Source organism: Belonocnema kinseyi, chromosome 5 (assembly GCF_010883055.1).
Source record: "Belonocnema kinseyi isolate 2016_QV_RU_SX_M_011 chromosome 5, B_treatae_v1, whole genome shotgun sequence".
Taxonomy (NCBI): Eukaryota; Metazoa; Arthropoda; class Insecta; order Hymenoptera; family Cynipidae; genus Belonocnema; species Belonocnema kinseyi.
The window spans coordinates 46675254-46690910 of NC_046661.1; the positions used below are offsets into that span (position 1 = coordinate 46675254).

Here is a 15657-nt window from a genome sequence, read left to right on the forward strand (position 1 = left end):
TGCTAAAATATTAGAAGCAGCTATCATATCATTTTCGACGCATAATGTAATAGTGTACTATGTACTATGACGTATATAAATTATATCGTAATTTAATGACGAATTTAAATGCCATCTTACGCGACCATATTAAAACTAAGATATGAAGGGAAATAGGCAAACTATCTTTTAATGACCAATAAATTAGCTTGGTGTTTATGACTTTGAAATTAGACTGAATATTTCTTTGTCTTCTTACCTAATTACGCATAAATGATATGATTATAAAACAAGTATAATAATCAGTTGCAGAGTGTCTCAAATACTTTGAATAACACATGTCAAAATTTATCAATACTGATGATATGAAATTTTTTAGTTATACGTGGAGTGGCTTAACCCGTTCCGGTAGAAGTTTCTGATTGAAAGTAATTTCCGAAACTATTCAATCGTTTCGGTTTCTTCTCGAACTATACCAAGATCTGCATATAATTATTTCCAACATTGTTTGATACATAAGCAATATATCATTTTTAACAAGAGTCCTGTCACTTTCATTCATAACTGATAAATAATCTAAAATAAAATAGTACACAGACCTATCTGAAATTTTTTCAGAGAACTCGGGTGAAAAAGTTTGGAGTTTTGAGGTTTAATAGGGAAATTGGCTCGTAAATTTGTACAGAGTATTTTAAAAGTAAAAAAATTCAAAATATAAGTATAATACAAGCTAATCTATCCATTTTTTTGTCAAATATTTATTTGTATTATTTTAACATTTCATAAAAATCACAGCAGTGTTGTATTTTTTTTGTTCCCTGAACGCAAAGTTGAAAGATAAAGAATGTCAAAAATATTTATGTTTGTGACCGACTCCGAGGAAAGGAGTCTAATGTCTAAAAATACCAATTTTGTGATTTTCACGTTTTTAGAATGTTGCAATCTTACATTTTTACATGAAAATTGTTTCTCAAAAAATGAATTTTCGGTAATAAACCCCTTTCCTCAGAGCCTGTCACATATAAAAAATAGGTTATAAATGATGTTCATTACCTGTATTCTTAACATTTTAGTTACATTTTTTATTTCGATACCTGCTAGCTCGCTTGCAAGTCTTATTGAGAAAATACACAAGGCATAAAAAGTCCTCGCTCCCTGAGTACATAAAATAATTTGAAAAACAAAGTCATGATTTACGTCACGCTCGAAATAGAGGCACAATATTCGCTTTTATTAATTAAAACTGGAGAATTTTTTTTTTTGAAATTTCAATGAAATCAAAGGAGTTTACGACAATTTGCCGAAAAATGAAGATGAATTGAAGATAATTGAATGTTTCACGAATTCTATTATTGTAGATAAAAAGATACGATTTATATGGCAATCAGCTGTTTTGGCTGTAATTGGTAATCTCGTATGGCGTGAAATTTTCAGTGGTTCAAACTAATAAACTATCAGCAGCTGATAATATTCGGTAAAGGACTATCTAAGGCTCATTTTTCTAGGGGCGTTATAGGCTCATAACATGGTGGTTTCAAATGAATAAAGTAATTTTTTGTCAGAACTAATGAAGACAGACTAACAAATCACAAATATTATGTTATAGATTTTACTTAATTATCAAAAACAATTTATTTAAACAAATCCAACAGGATATCAGTTTGCTGGATCAAAAATTATTTTGTCTTTAAATCTTTGTAAGTTATTATTAGAATGGTATTAGAAACGAAAAAGGGTCATAACATGAAGATTTATAAACAACCTATAAAGTCATGAAAATTTTTTTAACCTATCAAGCTTAATGGGCAGACTAATTTGATAAAGTCAAATGGTTAATGTTGGGATAAAAATATTTATTCTGTTTGAACAATTCATTCAATAATGTCTGTTACGAAAAAGCTTTTTATTATGTGGTAAAAATCTTTTTTAATGTTATATAAATAAACATTTACATCGTACAACACGGGGTTACAAATTTAATTATAGTAAATAACAAATGGGGTTAAGGAAAACATGGCCAACAGACATTATTTAAAAAATCAATAAAACAAAAATCGTCTATAATTTAATATGTTGTTTCTGTATGTTCCACTTATGATAATTAGTTATTATTTATACAATTCTCATAATAAATTAAAACGATTTTAAGACATAATACATTTTGTATATTACAAACTAATATGTTATTAAATATGTTCAAATATATTTCTAAAAAAAAAATTAAATACAAAACATATATATATATATTTTTTTTTTCTAAGTCTATATCCATTATTTCTTACTAACAGTTACTCTTTGGCGTGGGTTGCAAGTTTGAGCGCTCCTACGGCGCGTGACTGTTGGGTCTCGCGCTTCGCGCTCGATTATGTATTTACCTCAGTGTACGCTCTCAGTTTTCGCATTTCTTTCATATTTATGCGAAGTCTATTTAAAATTAAAAACCAAGGCATCGACAAATGTTATTTGACATTTGTCAATTCTCTTTTATTAAAGCTCCTCTAGCATTAAAGAACACATTCTCATCACGTATCTCGTGCTTTGCACTCGATTTTGTCCAAAATGTGAACCTTTCTTCATTATATTCAAAAACGTGATGTTAGATGTATATTATATTAATTTGCGTAACCGGTTTAATAGCTGCTTCTTAATTTAAACTGATTTTTGTCCTAGATGACCCTGAAAAGTGTATTATTTAAATAAATTTAAATTATTATAATTCATAATATGCATTGAAATTTAAATAAATGTGTTTTTAAGGTATTATTTTTATGATTAATAGAAGTGCGCATCCTTTAGAAAATAATGCTTTTAATTAACATTTTATTGAACTGCGTGTAGTTTTTCCAAAAACTTAGTTTTTTATTTTTAAGGCTATGTTTTACGATTTGAACAAAAAGTACACATCCTATTAAAAAATAATCGATGGAAAATTAGTGGATCTTTATTGACTAAGCAACATTTGCTCATTCATTTTGTCCATACCTTGTGTTGTTTCTCTAAAAAAATTGTTATTGTTAATTTTATATTTTACATTAAAAGAACAAAGAGTTTTATAAAAAAATCATTAATAATAAATCTATAATTCTTTTTTTAGATTCACAGCTATTCTCCTTGCATTTTTTGTAGCTCGAGTCTTTTTTTCAAAAATTTAATTTTTTAATTTTTAATTTTCGTCTTTTCTTGCACTTTGTGGCTATTCTTGAAGTTTGCTTCGAGTCATGGCGTTAGGGAGATCCAGACCATTCTTATCTGAATGGCCGGACACGTTTTTCTCTACCCTGTAGTCGACAATGGAAGGAACTCAATTAACCTGGATATTTAAAAGAGAACTGCCTTTCTTAGCGGGTCGACAGTCGTTTGAGAAATCTTGTTATGTACACCCGGGTTCTTCTATCGGTACTCCTAGCGGAGTGCGCCCTTGCACAGTTCAACTCGCTCATCGGTTGGTAATTTGTTCGTATTTTTTTCCGCGAGTGCTTCAAGTAGAATTACTTTTCAAAGTTCGCACCAACTGTGAAAAAGTTTGCTCCAATAGTTCATCAAAAACTTTTCCTAGAATATGGATATCAATTTAGACCAAATTTTGAGATCATGTTTTGAAACCCCAATTATGTTTTCATTAGCTTAAGCATTCATCTCAAAATTGAAAGTAATTTCATATAGGAATTGCTCCTTAAATATTTTTTAAGTTCCCACATTCATATATTTAAAAATTTTTAGAACTTGAAGAGAAATAGTAAGATTAGTTGAATTAAATTTCTCTGAATCAGATAAACCATAAGTTTTCGTGGACCCATTTCAAACTTTGTTCCTTAAATTTAAGAAAAATATTTTAAATAGCATAAAAAAGTTAGTGCATGCCTAAGAAGAAATTTAGAATAAATTCTTTAAAATGTAATTGAATAAAATTAAACTGAGAGCAAAAGTGATACTTAATATATAAAATAATATTGTTGTGTGTGTGTTTTTTTTAATAGACCATGAGGATATTATTGATATAGACGGTACTGATGACGGGGGTCGAATAGTAGGGGGTTTTGCAGCTGATATAGAAAATCATCCACATCAGGTATAAAAAAAAAACAAATGTTGCAATATCAATAGATTAAGAAATTACGTTTACGAGGGGGATACCTGCAACCGGAATTTACCGACACTTAGAACAGTTGAGGGGTCCTGCCTATCCTAAATTACAAAACGTGTAGAATAATGTCATTGTGAATTTCAAGAAGGTCTAAAACTTAAAGGCCTTTTAAATTCAGACGTGAATAGTCTCGTGAATATTTACCAAATTATATGTTACCTAACTTTTGTTTTATAAATCTTCAGATGACCAAAAAGCAATTACCTTTTCTTCATAATTTTGTGAGTTACCGTTTGATCTAATTTGTATTTTTAAAGTGTCATTCGCAATAATTTTTATTACTGAAAAATTTTGGGCTTAAGATTTATTTTTTAAATTGCCAGTTTTCATCATTATGATTTTCACGAATGTTCAGTCAATTGCTAAAAATTTTCAAATTTCTAAAAATAGTAAATTATCGAATTTTAAAATTCACAAAATTATTAAATAATTCAATATCTTTATTTTGTAGAATTTGCATAATCGCCAGTTTTTATATTTTTAAGGAATATGAAATTCTGAGATTATAAAATTTCGAGAATTTGAAATTTCAGAAATATGAAATTGCAGGAATTCACGAGTTTTGAAAATATGATAATTTCGGGGATACGATAACATCGGGAATTTAATAATTTGATGAATTGATAACTTAAACAATTTCGTGAATGTGATTTTATCACGAATTTGAAGATTCTGGAAGGTTTATAATTTCATGTATTTAAATATTCGAGTTTTTAAATTTTCGGAATAAAAATTTTTGGTAGTTTTATTTTCATTTGGCAATTTGAAAATTTAGAAATTCACTAATTTCGGGAATTTTATAATGTTATGAATTGAAAACTTTCGCTAATGTAAGCATGTCGCTTGGAACAATTTTAAAATTTTATAATTTGATGAATTTGAAAATTTCGGGAATTTGATCATTTCATGCTTCAACTAAGTTACTAAGATAAAACAGAGATTGCATGATTCTTTTATGAAGTAGAGATTACGGAGAGCGGAAATATTTATAGATCGAAAGTCTAAGAACTAGAAGGTTTGATTTACATTAGTATTCAATAACTAAAAAGAAAATCCAAAAGTGCAAAGAATTTAAGGTAAACGGTCCAGTAATCCGTGTCTTTAGTCCCCGTAATCGAGATGCCAATTTTCTGGCTCTTTAATTAATTTTGATGAATGTAATTTCTATTGGATAATATAAAATGCTTAAAATATGTGGGTTTTATCATTAAATGTTACTTTCAACATAATTTTTTAACTATTTATTCGAATTATAACCAAGTTTTACGATTAATGGGACCTTCACGAGTAATGGGTCATTTACCTTAACAGAATTTGAAGAGTTCAAAATAATTTAAAGAATACAAAGCTATTTAAGGGATTCAAACGAATTCAAAGAAAATTCAGAGTAGAGAAAATACAAAACTTTAAATAATAAACAAAATTTCAGAGAATTCAAAGAATTCAGGGGAAACCAAGAGAAATGAAGAGATATAATACAAATTCGGGCAAATGGTAATTCGGAAAAATAAAAATGTAATGAAATGGTAATTTGATAGAATAAAAGTAACGTAAAATGGTACTTCATAAAAAAAGGTTATTACTGCGCTTCACTTTTTCATTTGACTATAAAATGAGTAGGTTTTTCGTTAACATTTCAAAATTGCACTAAAATTAAAAATAATATAAAAACCAAATCTGCATTAAATCTCATTTCAATTATAAAGTCTATCTTGTGATATTACTCTGAAACGTTTTATCCTAATAATCATTAAACCATATATAATTACATAATGACAAAATTTTATTTGAGAGGAAAATTCTACATCTACAGGTGTCCCTCAGGTATAAAGGAAAGCACGTGTGTGGTGGGTCGATCGTAAGCGAGGAGTGGATTCTGACAGCAGCTCACTGTGTCGTAGGGTAAAAACCACTTAACTTAATTGGCATAATATTGTGATTTCAAATAAACTATTCGAAAGTTATGACATGTAAGATTAACTTCTTTAAAAAACTTTGTTAGGTCATCTGCAAGTGACTATTCAATAAAAGCTGGCTCATCATATATCGATGGATTTGGGGATAACGTTGATGTCAGTGAGATAATTGTTCATGAGAATTACGAGTCAACCGACTACGATATTGCAGCACTCAAGGTAGTTTTTTTTATCGCAGCATTAACTTCCATAATATTTTTGACCATTTGAACCGTTCTATTCTGCCTTTCCTCTCAACAGGCATCAAGCGAAGATAAAAATATAGTTGCAGCACAATAAGAAACTTTATTATACCGATTTCATTGGCATCGTTTTTTGTCCGATTTCTTCACCGTTGGTGCTTTCTGATTTCAGCTGGAAGAACCAATAAAATATAAAAGTGGAATTGGACCGATTTCCTTGCCTACAGAAGAAGAGACTTACACCAGCGGAACCATGGCCACTGTGACCGGTTGGGGTACTCAAAGAAACTCTGGGTCAATTAGCAAACGTCTGAGGGAGGTCAAAGTGCCACTCGTTTCAAGTTCAAAGTGCGCTGAACTTTATGGCGAAGAACTCATAACTTACAGAATGATATGTGCTGGGTACATCAAAAGTGGAGGAAGAGATGCCTGCCAGGTGATTTAGGCACTTCTCTTTTTACCTCAGTTTTTCTGAAAAAGCACAGTTAGGCTCTCCCAGAAGTATACGATGTTGCGAGTGTCTTTAATTTCTTTTTAATTCTCTTTAATTGTTTTGAGCTTCATCTAATTCTTTAAAAAAATTAACTCCATTTAATTCTCTTGAATTCGCTTAAGTGTTTTGAACTCTCATGAATTCTTTTGCGTTTTCTCATTCTTATGAATTCTGTTGAATTCTCTGATTTCCTTAATTTTCTTAAATACCCCGAAGTCTCGTAAATTCTCTAACTTCTTTCGAATTCCCTGAATTCTTTTAAATTCTCTTAATTCTTTTGAATTCTGTGAACCCTTTTGATTTCCCCGAATTCTTATTAATTTTCTGAATTAATTTGGATATTTGAATTCTTTTAAATTCTTTAAATTCTTCTGAGATTGATAAATTCTTTAAATTTTTTTCTTTAATTTTCTGCATTTTGTAAATTATTTCGAGTTTTATGAATTCGTTTGAAATTTCTGAATTCTTTTGAGTTCCCCGAATTCTTTTGAATCCTCTGAATCCTTCTGAATTCTGTAAACTATTTTGATTTCTCTGATTTGTTTAAATTCTCTACATTATTTTAATTACACTGAATTCTTTTGAAAACCTAAATTGATTTCTCTTACATTCTATTCAGTTCAATGAATTCCAACTAATTCGATCAGATTCTTTAAATTCCATCCAATTGTCGGTATTCTGTCAAATTTTCTAGATTCTATACAATTCACTTGAGATACTTCTTTTCCCTTGAGTACCTAAATTCCTATAAATTCCATTTAATTCCCTTAACTATGTTAAATTTATAGAATGTCCCCAAAATTCTATAAATTCCCCGAATCGCCTCCATTTACATAAATTCCCTTAAATTTTCGGAATTATATTAATTTCTCTCAATTATCTAAATTTTTTGCATTAACTTTAATTCTTTGAATTCTTGATATTATTTGGTTTGTTTAAATTCTCTGAATTGTTTAAATACTTTTTAATCCCTAGAATTTGATTAAAACCTTTTTCTTGCATTCCCTAACCTCTGAATTCTTTCGAATTACATGAATGTTATCGTATCGAATGAACTCTCTTGAATTTGATTAATTCTTTTGAATTATCTTAAATTTGATTAATTCTCTTGAATTTGATTAAATTTCATAAATTCTTCGAATTCTGAATTCTTTAAATTCTTTAAAATCTTTGAATCTTTTAAATTCTTCGGAATCATTGAGTGCGTTTGAATTTTTTTTAATTATTTGAACTCTATTGAAATGTTTTGCTTTCTTTTAAAATATTTAGATTCGTTTTAAAAATTATATTGAAAAATGTTGCTCCCTTTATAATTTTTCGAGTTCTTTTGAATTCTATAATTCTTGACTTCAAATGTAGATCAAAATGTATATTGGTTAACCCATCAATATGCGTTATTCTATTTTAAAATGTTAAATATAGTTCCATTTACAAAAACTAAAAAATTCTCTACGCAAATACTTGATCGGTGCGCAAAAGTTGTAAACATTATTTTTGTGATGAAAATTCTAAAGACTCACTATTATACTCACAGCTACTAATTCCTTCTCATTAACTGCTTTTTTCCGGTAAATAATTTCGGAAGTAATAATATCGATATTCATATTGGGTTGCATAATAAGTTTGAGATTTGACCTATCTATACAAAATCAGCCTTTAATCTGACGAAAATCTTCTTTACCTCTAAATGGAATACTTATCTGGAATTTATATACGAGGTTGGCTTAGCTAGGCATTTAAAGTTTGATCTTTTTCTGCAGGGAGACAGCGGTGGCCCACTGGTGCAAGATGGAAGACTCATCGGAATTGTGTCCTGGGGATATCGCTGTGCACAACCAAAGTACCCCGGAGTTTACACTCGTGTCGCTGCAGTCCGCTCCTGGATCACTGACAAGACTGGATTGTGAACGTCAATCCCCATCCGTTAAAACAAGACCCTTTTCTTCTTTCCTTTTTTCTACAGCGCGCACTACCTATTCCTTTTTCTTCGCTTTTCCTCGTTCCTCCCTGTTCTCTGACGATTCCCCTGAACACATACGTATTACCTTTCCCGCAGGGCCTAAAAATGTCAAGATTATACTGGATAAAAATAAATTTTGAAGCCAAAAAAATAAACATTTCAGGAGTCGTACTACTGCTGAGATACTTAACTTATGCATATATATTTATATTTTCATTTACAGATTTTTACTTTGACATCTCTTATTCTCTTTTATTTCTTTTCGTATATCACTAAACTTTTCTGAATTTTATCTATATATTTCGTCATACTTTTTTTTCTTATCTTAAAATTTATAATCCAGTACAATTTTACCTTTTCCCTAGATACTGTTTACTGTCTATGCTTTGAACCTTCACTGTTTTAAGTCTTTAATCAAATAATCACTCTATGTTAAGCATAAATAAAACCTATTTTTATACATTTTCATCAATCATTATTCTTAAAATTTTGTGTGGAACCGTGTCAGTCATATAACAAGACTTTGAAAGAAAATAAAAGAACAAAGTGAATCATTTGCTATTTTCTTATTCTTTATATTTTTAGTTGCTTGCTTTGTCTGTATTTATAATAAAGTTCACAGAAGAGGTCCTGCTGAATTGAAAATTCAACTGCTTCTAAAAACCTCGTCCTTTAGGCCTGGAAGTTCAAATATTTGATTGAAAATACTACTGCTTTGGTTAAATTGTTATTTATATATAGAAAAAACTAAGTTTTTGAGGTTTAGAAAAGGAGGCGAAAGAGAAAAAGAATGGACGGTATGGAAGGGAGTAGAATTAGTAGAAATGAAGAAGTCTAAATATTTTGGATATACCTTGAAAAAAAATGGAGCTCATAAAGCTTCTGTAAAGGCAAGGATAAAAAAAGCGGCAGGGATAATGGAACAGATATTGGGCATATAGGAAAAAGAAGATACAAAAAGGTTAAGAAGAATTAGAATGTGCACAGTAAAAAGAAAAATTTTTAATTCAATTAGACTTATTCTCAGGATTGTCTTAAATTCATTAGGTAACGTAACTTATGACATTGAGATAAACGTAAAGTCAGCCTGTCTTGGCGGAAAATTTAAGATCGAAAATGAACGTAAAAGCAGCATGACGGATTAAAATTGTTTGTATTAAGTGTCTAAAACAGAAAGTCCGTTCCAACGGAGATGAATTTCATCAGAGATGCAAGCGGAACTCGCATTTACTTTTTTTAGTTCAGTCCACTCAATACGAAAATACATCTCGATCGTCGTACTCTTTTTTGGTGAGTTATTAGGTAACGATTCTGCCACTATTTTCCTGATTGTTGAGAATAAACTGATCATAAGATTTGGCTTCTCCAGGGGTAGTCCCGGGGAGAAGGTGTTTATTTACTCATTCGAAGTTGTAAAAAAAAAGATTAAAATAAGTCATAGGGTAAAGGAACAATTTTGTGTAGGAAAAACTTTGTGTAGGAAATATTTTGTGTAGGAAGTGTGTTTTACAATTTTTTACATACCTCTCAAATGCCAAAATTATTTCTGAAATCTTTTATTCTCACTCCACCCCACTGAATGACTGAAAAATCCCCTACAAACAAGATATACAAACTTGCTCCTAAATATATTGAGTTTTAACATATAACGTATGCAAAAAATATTATTTACAATAGACGAACAATTTTGAGGTTATAATTTCACGGCTTTCGAAAATCGGCTGTAGGAACAAAGAAGAGTAATTAGAATAAAGAGATTATATTTTAATGCGTAAAAGTTGATGAAAATAAAGCCTTTATAAGATAGATTATATTACACTTATTGTACTGAGTTATGTTTTGCAAAATTTTAGGTCCATCCGTAGTTTGAAGTGACTTGAAGGAATATTTAAAATTTCGAAAACGACGTTTCAATATTATTATTCGATATTTATTATTATTATAGATAACAGCGGAGTGGTTTTTTGTTATAAAATAAAATTCAAAAAGGCGTAAACTATGTCTCTAGTTACGCTACTGATCGTCTTCGGAGCAGTTCCTGCTTTTAACGTTTACATGCTACTTGGCGAAAGTTTATCCTACGATGGAATAAAAGCTGTCGTCTGCTACGGCGTTCTTAGAAGCAATGAGAAAACGAAAAAGTATGAGTAAATTCGAGTTCTAAATCGGGATATCAGATTTAAAAGAACACAGAAAAAACAAAAGTTTAAATATGTTGCAGGTAAGACTTGTTCAAATTAAACATATTTCGGCGAAAGCTTCATCGAGGTTAGGAGAATAATTCTGATCTTGTCTACTGCGTGGCGCTGATGTGAGCAAATTTCGGTAAAACATGTAGGCAACAGAAATAATTACGACTTTCAGATACCTCCGAATATCGGAATGCATTCGAAGAATGGGAAAATTCGACCTGTTAAGCTACCTGGGAAACCCAGGCCATCCTCGCTTTCTGGGTCAAGCATTTTAGCCTTCACAGGAACGTTGTGTCTCAAATTTCCTCGAAGAATATGTTTCAGTATTCTGGTAAATTCTCTAGAGCACGAGGTTTGTCGTAGTTCTTATAATTACGACCTATAGACGCCTCTAGAAGGCTAGTACCTAAATGCCTTTAAAGAATGTTAAAACTAGACCTAGCAAGCGACCTAGGGATCTTGAACTATTTTCGCCTTTTTGAAACCCATTTTAGCCTTGATAATAACATAGGGTCTCAAAATTTATATATTATAATTACGAATTTTTGATTCCTCCAAAGTATTAGAACCTAGATGCTTCTGAAGAATGTTAAAATTTGAGCCATCCTTGTTTCTTCAGAAACTGGTTTTAGCCTTCGCAGGAAAGCAGGGTCTGCAAATTCCTCGAACAATATGTTTGAGTATCCTGGTAAATTCTGTAGAGCGCCTGAGTTTTTTTACAGATTTTAAAATTCCCCGAAGAATCTGTTTGAGGCACGTGGTAAATATTCTGCAGCTCCAGAGAAAGGCCTGCGGAGTGGCCCCAGACCTCGTAAGAAAGACCTCCGATCTTTGACGGACGGTTGAAAGTCACATACATCCGAAGCAACTGTAATCTTAATATTGTAAAATATTATTTAGTTACTGGTATAATTTAAGGTTTCCAGTATTTTTTAGTTATTCAAATAACATGAACTAGATATTGTTTCATTATCTTTCATCTGTTTTATAACGTAACAAAACAAAAGTAATGCTGAAATTCGTTTCACATCGCGATATCAACAATTGAAATAACAAAAGTCTTGTTGTGTTCAAATATAACACAACGTAACGTAACGTAACGAAAGTTTCATTCGGAACCCTGATAAAAAAGTTGGTGGTTAATTAATAAATAAAGCTTTTCAATTTTACAATACCTAGTAAGTAGCAACATACACAATTAATTGCTTAAGAAAAACCTGGAAAGTCCCTGGGTTGTGTACAGAACCTAGTAAGTCGTTGGACTTGAGGTTCTCCTTTGGAAATATGGAAATACCATGTTTCACTGTTTTATAAGAAAATTTTTACAAGACTTGCTATGTTATAACACGTTACTTACTAGCTTTTTGTTTCACGAAAACTGACGTGTTTCGAGTCTACTTATAGTAAAATGATTTTGGTCGAATGCTTGCATAAAAATCTGAATCAACAACCCTACATCATTTACTAAGAGATGTACTTGTTGAGATAAGTCTATTTCCATATTTCTGTTTTAATATATTTCGCCCCTGGAAAAAAGTAAAACATTGGACGAAGTGTTAAGTAATATTATTTAAAACCTTAAGTAAGAAATGGTTTCTGAATCATCGCTTTGAATCTTCGATTGGCTAGTGAAAATAATAAAACTTCAAACTCTTTCAAAACTAATCATAACGACCAAACGTAACCTCACATAAATTAAAACACATTATTTGTTTAACGCATTAGAATGTTCTCTAAAAGCATGAAATTTCCAAATCTAGTAGCATTTTTCACAATTATACATCTCTTATTCATAAAGTACCACTTTATCCAAATCTTATCAATTAAAAAATATAAAATCATAATAAAGAAATTAAAAAATTATTTTTTACCAGTGCTGCTGTAAACAATCCTTCCAAATTTTCCAAATTTCATGCTTTGGAGCGCCTTCTAATGCGTCCAACGAAAATTGTGTTTTCTATTTATTGTAGGTGAAGTTTGGAGTTTCTGATCGGTGTTGAAAGGGATTTAAATATTATTTTTTTCTTTGTCTGATGAGGATTAAAAAAAAACTTTTTAATGAAAACCTTCTTACATCTATGAACTTGGGAAAAACAAGAAGTGTAATTTTCAATTAACCCAAGGATTTTGCAGAATTTTCAATATTTGTGTACTTCCATCTTAAAACAGCCTTCTTTGTCGCTTGTCGATAAGGACCAACTTCAAACTGAACTCTTTTTTAAGCTGACCTTTATTGACAAGCAAAAAACTGGGCTATTTTAATATAGATGTACATATTTAAAGATAACAATTTAGGGATTTAATAATTTCGAATTCGATGCTGAAATTAATCGACTAATTCCAGCCAAGTAAAAAAAGAAGTTTTGTTTGACATCGCAACTAAATGTAAAAAATGTAATCGGTTATGTATTAAAATAATTTATGATTCATATGTTGTTGTTAATCATACAGCAAATTTAGATGATTCATGCATATGGTACAATTACAAATATTTCAGGATTTTAATTAGTAATTATCGTGTTATTGACATTATGTTATTTTAAATCTTATATTTTAAAAAAACCGGAATATTTATACGTGTGGAAAAGCATGATTTTTAAATTCAGTTAAGTACACATATAAGAAAACGTTCTTGAGATATCTTTTTTAAGATCCGTGATATTATCAAAGACATAATTATGGATGCTAGATGAATTATCATTTTAAAATTATAATTTAAAGATTTATTAGATCAGTGAAACACAACTGAGCTTTTTTAAATTCTTAAAGAAAAGCGTTGAATTTTTTCGAATAATTTAATATTGTAAATTAAACTATTATCGATTCTGCTATGTACAACAACAGAAATGATACAATTTTTATAAACTTTTCTATATTTAGACAATGTTTAGCCTGTACAATTTCAAATTTACCGCCATATATAGCGCCTGCTGTGTCTGTCGTCTGCATAAACACTCAGTAATTTTTAGTTTCACACATGGAATGAGGATGCTCCTTGCACACACGTCCCGTCATCTCTTCGAAGTTCGCAAATAAAATCGAGACTCGTGATTAAAATTATCAATATTTCAGTAATTAGTTTAAAACCCCCACTTAGTGCGCGAATCATGATTATTTTTAATTAAAATATAGTCTTGTGTATACAGTTTTTACTTTCTTCCTTCCTAACCTTAAATCACCACGTGGCTTCCAAATTGCTATTAGATTCTATCTTCAGGGAATAGAATTCTACTCCAATTTTCTTGCCAGAATTGGTTCACATCATTTGACTTTTAAAGTTCACCGTAATCTTTACGATGAAACTTAAAAGACAAAACCATTTACCAATTTCTCGCCTGAAGCAACATTTCTTAACCGCTTTTTGGCCGAATTACACGACCGGATTCCGGCCGGTATTGAAGCCGGGATCTGACCAGTTTACCATGACGTTTTTAGCCGGATCCCGACCGGATTCCCCGACCAGCGCCCGGCTTAAAAAGGGGCTATCCGGCTGGGACCCGGTCGGATCCCTGATTGGATTCCTACACGGGCTTCGCTTCAAACTGAATAAATTTCACGTTTGACAAGTATTATTTTTTTAATGTGCAATTAACTGAAAAAGGAATATAGGCCAAAAGAAACTATTTACAAAAAATTCTCCATATTAATTTGGCACATATGTAACTCTTTTTGAATTTTTAAGTTAAAGAACGAAAAGGAGACATTAACCGTTTTCAGATTTATTATTGTACTTCTTATGGATGCCAAACCACACCATGTTTTGCTCAGGTCAAATGATTCGTTTAATTTTAACATTTTTAACCTGTTTCGTATCATTTCATAAAAGATGTTAGATTTTTAAAATAATTTTTATTAGATGAAGTTATCAGAAGAAATGGATGCTGTTCACAATTTCTTGGAGTTAAAGTCAAATAACCCGAATAAGATGAAACCAGTTGACGCTCCTCTTGTCATAGGTCAATTTATAAGTTCAGAAAATGAAGAAGAAAGAAAAATCTTTGACATTAATGATATCTATGAATTTACACCTTTAAAAGAAGACGTAGAGTTCACTTCAAATTATGTGTCTGTAGCAGAAAATACAAGTCCTCAGAGTAATATTCCCAGTTTATGCAGCTCTACAGTTTGCAATAAAAGCAGTGATAAAGGAAATTCTACTCTGAATAATTTTGAAGATAACAGCAGGTTTGAAAACGTTGGCGACAAAAATGTTTCTCCTAATGTCAATGCCGACATAATAATTAATTCGAATGAAGATTCATTTAAAAAAAAACACTTCGATCATCTGCACGTTGCCTCAAGAGAATGGACATCGAGCTACAGTCTGCAAAACAATGTTCCAACATACTCACGGTGTACGGTATGATGGAATGGTTACGGAGCATTCAAAAAGTAAGAGATACAAGGGTGGAACTCCAAATACTTTTGATGGTGGTGGAAGACAAGCGTTATTAAAAAGAACTGAAGAGGTTCGGGTTAAAGTCCACGTAGATTCTTATCATCTTCAAGTTTCTCATGATCCCGTTGTAAATGCTACAAATCGTCGATATTTACAATGTGATTTAACGATTAAAATAATGAGCAATAACTACAATGAAAAAATCCAGATCATCAATTCGGATATGAAAAATATAGGAAAGAATTTGAGAAGAAAAATATCGGGGTTTTCACACCAAGTTCTGATGAATGTGGAAAATGCCGCAAGTTCAAGTCTCATGATTTGATCGGAAT

The 15657-nt window shown here is 30.7% G+C and overlaps 2 protein-coding genes across 2 annotated transcripts in view; one reads left to right on the forward strand and one right to left on the reverse strand.

Moving 5' to 3' along the window:
• The window catches only part of LOC117173637 (trypsin-7-like), a 94137-nt gene extending 85207 nt beyond the window's left edge, over positions 1–8930 (forward strand). Inside the window, exons 4-9 of the mRNA XM_033362278.1 lie at positions 3322–3421; positions 3957–4048; positions 5937–6025; positions 6126–6258; positions 6454–6717; positions 8535–8930. Coding sequence (XP_033218169.1) covers positions 3322–3421; positions 3957–4048; positions 5937–6025; positions 6126–6258; positions 6454–6717; positions 8535–8681 — 825 coding nt within the window. The 3' untranslated portion in view covers positions 8682–8930. The remainder of the gene's footprint in view (positions 1–3321; positions 3422–3956; positions 4049–5936; positions 6026–6125; positions 6259–6453; positions 6718–8534) is intronic.
• Positions 1–15657, reverse strand: part of LOC117172556 (trypsin-7-like) — a 256431-nt gene that overhangs the window by 177544 nt on the left and 63230 nt on the right. The gene's annotated exons all lie outside the window — the stretch shown is intronic.